At 46.1% G+C, this 5,000-nt stretch overlaps 1 protein-coding gene across 2 annotated transcripts in view; it reads right to left on the bottom strand.

Moving 5' to 3' along the window:
* The window catches only part of LOC143103266 (ubiquitin carboxyl-terminal hydrolase 22), a 30,457-nt gene that overhangs the window by 3,236 nt on the left and 22,221 nt on the right, over positions 1-5,000 (bottom strand). For both annotated transcript variants that reach the window (XM_076267085.1, XM_076267086.1), the window contains 4 exons: positions 3,623-3,728; positions 2,539-2,697; positions 1,794-1,920; positions 1,185-1,276 (listed from right to left, as the gene is read on the bottom strand). In XM_076267085.1, coding sequence (XP_076123200.1) covers positions 1,185-1,276; positions 1,794-1,920; positions 2,539-2,697; positions 3,623-3,728 — 484 coding nt within the window. The remainder of the gene's footprint in view (positions 1-1,184; positions 1,277-1,793; positions 1,921-2,538; positions 2,698-3,622; positions 3,729-5,000) is intronic.

Genomic DNA, 5,000 nt, shown 5'->3' with positions numbered 1-5,000 from the left:
GTGTGATTTACGGAAATAAATGCCATTTTTTATTTAGTGATGAAAAATGACCTTTCTGCGCTCCATATCTGTGACACGAACTGATCTGACCTGACTTGCCCCGAGGTTGCGTGTTAGCCTGCGTGTCAATGGTGTATGCACTCATAATGATTCTCAACTTTTTACTGCATTGCCATGAACAAAGTAAGGGGAAAAAAAGGTGTTTCTTTGTTGAACAAATTGGGATGCAATGTGAGCCTTGAATTGGGTGCCATGCAGGAATTTGCTAGGATCTCAAAACCAGATTATGAACATGCTTTGCCATAGAGAAACACACGATAGCGTTGGATTATAAACATGCTTTCCCACAGGAACAGACAAAAACGTGGGGTAAGTCCAGTTATATGAAGTTATTATTTTGCTGTCACTTCGTCTGTTTTATAACCCAGAAGGATGTACTGGTATCAAATGATAGCTCTGAGTCTCACATTTCATCTGACATGCGTGACCTATCTATCCGATTACAGGTCCGCGAGTAATTCAAACGAGAGTAATGGGTGTGCAGCGTTGGTTTGTGTACATTACATTATTATATTGCAGTCACTTCGTCTGTTTTTATAAGCCAGAAAGATCGATATACATGGTACCAATGGATAGCCCTGTGTCTCCTCTTTCATCTGATATGCTTGCCATATCTATGCGATCACGGGTTCGCGAGTAATTCAAACGAGAGTAATGGGTGCGCAGGTAAACGCAGAGAAGTATAGACTGTAAATATGATGCAATTTGATTTAATTTCATGATTTTTTTTTTAATTTTCATACTTGATCGTACAGACAAGTGTGTGGTCTCTTTGGAAAGCCCCACTTCTGCTCTGTCTTGCAATAAAGGCGATGAACAGTCCCGGAGCAATGTAACAGAGAAGAAAGGGTGTGTTTTTTGACGCACTTTGCGTAAATCGGGTTCTAAGGGTTAAACTTGCCAAACAAATACATTTTCAAGTTGCATAATAAAGTGTTTACTAAACTAACTACAGTTAGATTTTATGTTGCACAATACAGTGATTACTAAACTAACTACATTTAGATTTCATGTCGTCATGGGGCAACACACAGCACACACTTGGCCATAACTACATCTCAAGGTAACTTCTAGACAGGTCATCGCTCTCCCTCTCTCTTTCACACACACACACGCGCACACACCTGGAGGCCATGAATGGCGTCATGTCCAGTTCAAGAGGGAAAGAGACGTAGGTGGTGATCTTCCGCCGTAACTTGGCTGAGTGCTCAAACCGCTGTGAAAGAGAGATAGATAGAGACAGCGAGAGAGAGAGAGAGAGAGAGAGAAAGAGAGATAGATAGAGACAGAGAGAGAGAGAAAGAGAGGAAGAAAGAAAAAGAAAGAAAAAAAGAAAGAAGTGGAGAAGCAACAAAGAAAGAGTAAAACTCCTGATGTGTCTTAACACTCAACCACTCACACCATTTCACAGGACCCTCCAAGACACCTCTTACCACTCACACCATTTTACAGGACCCTCCAAGACACCTCTTACCACAGACAGACAGACAGACTCAGATACAGACAGACGCAGATATAGACAGACAGACAGGGTAGATAATGGTACAAAGGCTTCACTTAAAGTCCCTCTCCCCCTCCAGACTCTCTGCTGGCTGTGGACATGCCTGCTCTCTCGCTAGGCCCCCAGACGGCTGGCTGTGGACATGCCTGCTCTCTCGCTAGGCCCCCAGAGGGCTGGCTGTGGACATGCCTGCTCTCTCGCTAGGCCCCCAGACGGCTGGCTGTGCACCCACCTTGAGGTGGAAACATGCCACAATGGGCAGCTTCTTCATGGTCAGCTGTTTCGTGGACTCCTGGTAACTATGGCAACCGCCACACTTGATTTTGGCACTGCTTCCAAGGTGCTCGGGCCGAGTGAACCTGCACAGAGAATTGGCCACATGAGACCAGCAGAACACACAAGAGACATTCAGCAATACGATCCAGCCACAACACACACACACACACACACACTTATTTGAATCTCCACAACACACACACACAATCAAATTTATTTGAATCTCCACATCACACGCACACACCAAACAAGAGACATTCAGGCAATACGATCCAGCCACAACACACACACACAATCACATTTCAGGGTTCCTACTCAAAGTGAAATGTAAAATTCCATGACTTTTCCCTGACAAAAAAAACGACATTTCCATAACCCACTTTATAATGGAGGGTACAACATTTCAGAACAGTAGTGTAGCGTTCAAGAATTTTTTTACTTTTTTTAGAGCGAGAGGAATAAATGGATATTGAATAAACAAAGTTGGGCTAATTCCATGACCGTGGGAACCCTGACATTTATTTGAATTTCCACATCACACACGTAAAAGTCAGGCTAAACAAAAGAGGAGTTGGGTTGGCCAATTCGAGAGAGTGAGTTGATGATATTATGAGCGAGTTTCAGTGCTCTAAAAGCCAGCGGACGATGAGAAGATGGACGTTGAGCAGATGGACAGCTGTGTGTGTGTGTGTGGGACACACCTGCGTAGGCAGTCGGTCAGTGTGGTGGAGCCGGTGAGGTGGCTCTCCCCATTGGGAGTGCTGCTGTCGGTGCCGGGGCTCAGGGGCCAGAAGGGCGTGGACGAGCCCGGCAGGTCCAGGCTGATGTCCCAGAACGGGTCTATCGTGGTGGAGACGCCGCTGCGCGCACACACACACACACACACACACACACACAGACAGAGGCGAAGACACACACACAGAAGCACACACAGGCGCACACGCACAGACACACACACAGGCGCGCGCACACACACACACAGAGGCGCACACACACACACAGAGGCGCGCACATACACACACAGAGGCGCACACACACACACAGAGGCGCGCACACACACACACAGAGGCGCACAGGCACACATACACACACAGGCACACACACAGAGGCGCACACACACATACACAGAGGCACACACACACACAGAGGCACACACACACACAGGTGCGCGCACACACACACACACACACAGTCACACACATACAGACAGACAGAGAACGAGAGAGAGAGACAGACAGAGAGAGAGAGAGAGAGAGAGAGAGAGAGAGAGAGAGAGAGAGAGAGAGATACACAGACACACACAGAGAGACAAGAGGAGGATGAGCATTAGCACCTCTGTGTTCCTCTTTGTTCTGGTCTTTATCATGCAGATGCTTACTGCCCTGGGCACAACACATTATTCTCATACATCAGCTAAATGGTTGAGGAACGCAGCACAATGGAACATGGGTTCCTTGCTAGGAAACAAATCATATTTTCATGGAATCCTCAAATACTGTACAACACACATCCACATGTTAAAATAATACTTTTCTTTGGATTTCCTTGCATGCAGGCCAGTTGATGGGACCACACAGTCAACAATAATATGCTCATTTGATTGCATCCTCAAACGCATCCTCAAGTCAGTCTCCAGGATGAGGGATGAGTCATGCTGCTATTATGGTGTACTGCCAGTAGGTGGAGACAGAGCACAGGGAAGTGATTGACAGGTGAACACACAGGCAGAAGAAGAGATGGGGGGGGGGGCAGGAGGAAGGAAGAAGAAAAACGAGGTGTCCTTACTGGCAGACTTGGCACGTGACGTCCGATTGCAGGCCGCCGGTGAAGATTTGGTCAATGATGCAGTTACAGTGGTTTGGGTTGTTGGCCTTCTTGCCATTGTCGTCACCTAGAGTTAGCACCCAAAATGAGTTTTCGTGAGAGTGCTTCCTATGTTTTTGTATTGAGAGGGAAAGAGCAGAGAACACTTGTTCTCTGAATCTGGTTTTTCAGTGTGTGTGCGTGTGCGTGCATAATGTGTGTGTGTCTGTGTATGCGTGCATGTGCGTGTCGGTGTGTGTATGCGTCCATGTGTGTGTATCTGTGCGTGCATGTGCGTTTGTGTGTCGGCGCGTGTGTCTGTGCGTGAATTAGGGCTGAATGTTCAATTGCATTTGCAGTAATATCACAATATAATGAAACACGATTTTCTAACCACAAAGGCTGCGATTACACTGTGCAATATGTGACGTCACAAAAGCGCTTGCCAACGTGCCACCAACTCTGCACACCGTTGAAGAAGCAAAAAATGTAAACAAGAGCAGCAGCTAACCGTGTCAAGAAAGGTCTGAGCAGTAGAGCTACTTTGGTTAACTCTTCATACCTTTTGCTGGAACCTGCCATGCCCCTGGTTCTAGTTCTTTCTCTTCTCTCCTTCCTCTGAGCCGTAACTCTCGCTGGTAACATTGTTAACTTCTCCAGCTGACTATTAAAACTACTAAAACTTCACGACTGTTTAGGCTACACAGCAGCCATTCACCTGTGCTGGTAACTTTATTTACTAAAGTACAGTGACAGAGGGGGCATTTACTAAAGTACAGGGGCATTTACTACAGTGACAGAGAGGGCATTTACTAAAGTACAGTGACAGAGGGGGCATTTACTACAGTGACAGAGGGGGCATTTACTAAAGTACAGTGACAGAGAGGGCATTTACTAAAGTACAGTGACAGAGGGGGCATTTACTAAAGTACAGTGACAGAGGGGGCATTTACTACAGTGACAGAGGGGGCATTTACTAAAGTACAGTGACAGAGAGGGCATTTACTAAAGTACAGTGACAGAGAGGGCATTTACTAAAGTACAGTGACAGAGGGGGCATTTACTAAAGTACAGTGACAGAGGGGGCATTTACTACAGTACAGTGACAGAGGGGGCATTTACTACAGTGACAGAGAGGGCATTTACTAACGTACAGGGGCATTTACTAAAGTACAGTGACAGAGGGGGCATTTACTAAAGTACAGTGACAGAGGGGGCATTTACTACAGTACAGTGACAGAGGGGGCATTTACTACAGTGACAGAGACACACATTTAATTTCACAGGTAATGAATTAAAGCAAAACAAAAGCACTTTTCCTCTGTTGCACGCACACTATTTGTTTATCCAGTACTTTGGC

This window comes from Alosa pseudoharengus, unplaced genomic scaffold (assembly GCF_046254945.1).
Source record: "Alosa pseudoharengus isolate Yale_2024_CS ecotype anadromous, Long Island Sound unplaced genomic scaffold, YU_APseudo_1.1 YU_APseudo_1.1_scf_4, whole genome shotgun sequence".
NCBI classification, from domain to species: Eukaryota; Metazoa; Chordata; class Actinopteri; order Clupeiformes; family Clupeidae; genus Alosa; species Alosa pseudoharengus.
The sequence above is the reverse complement of the archived record's forward strand: the minus strand, read 5'-3'. Positions and strand labels throughout refer to the sequence as shown.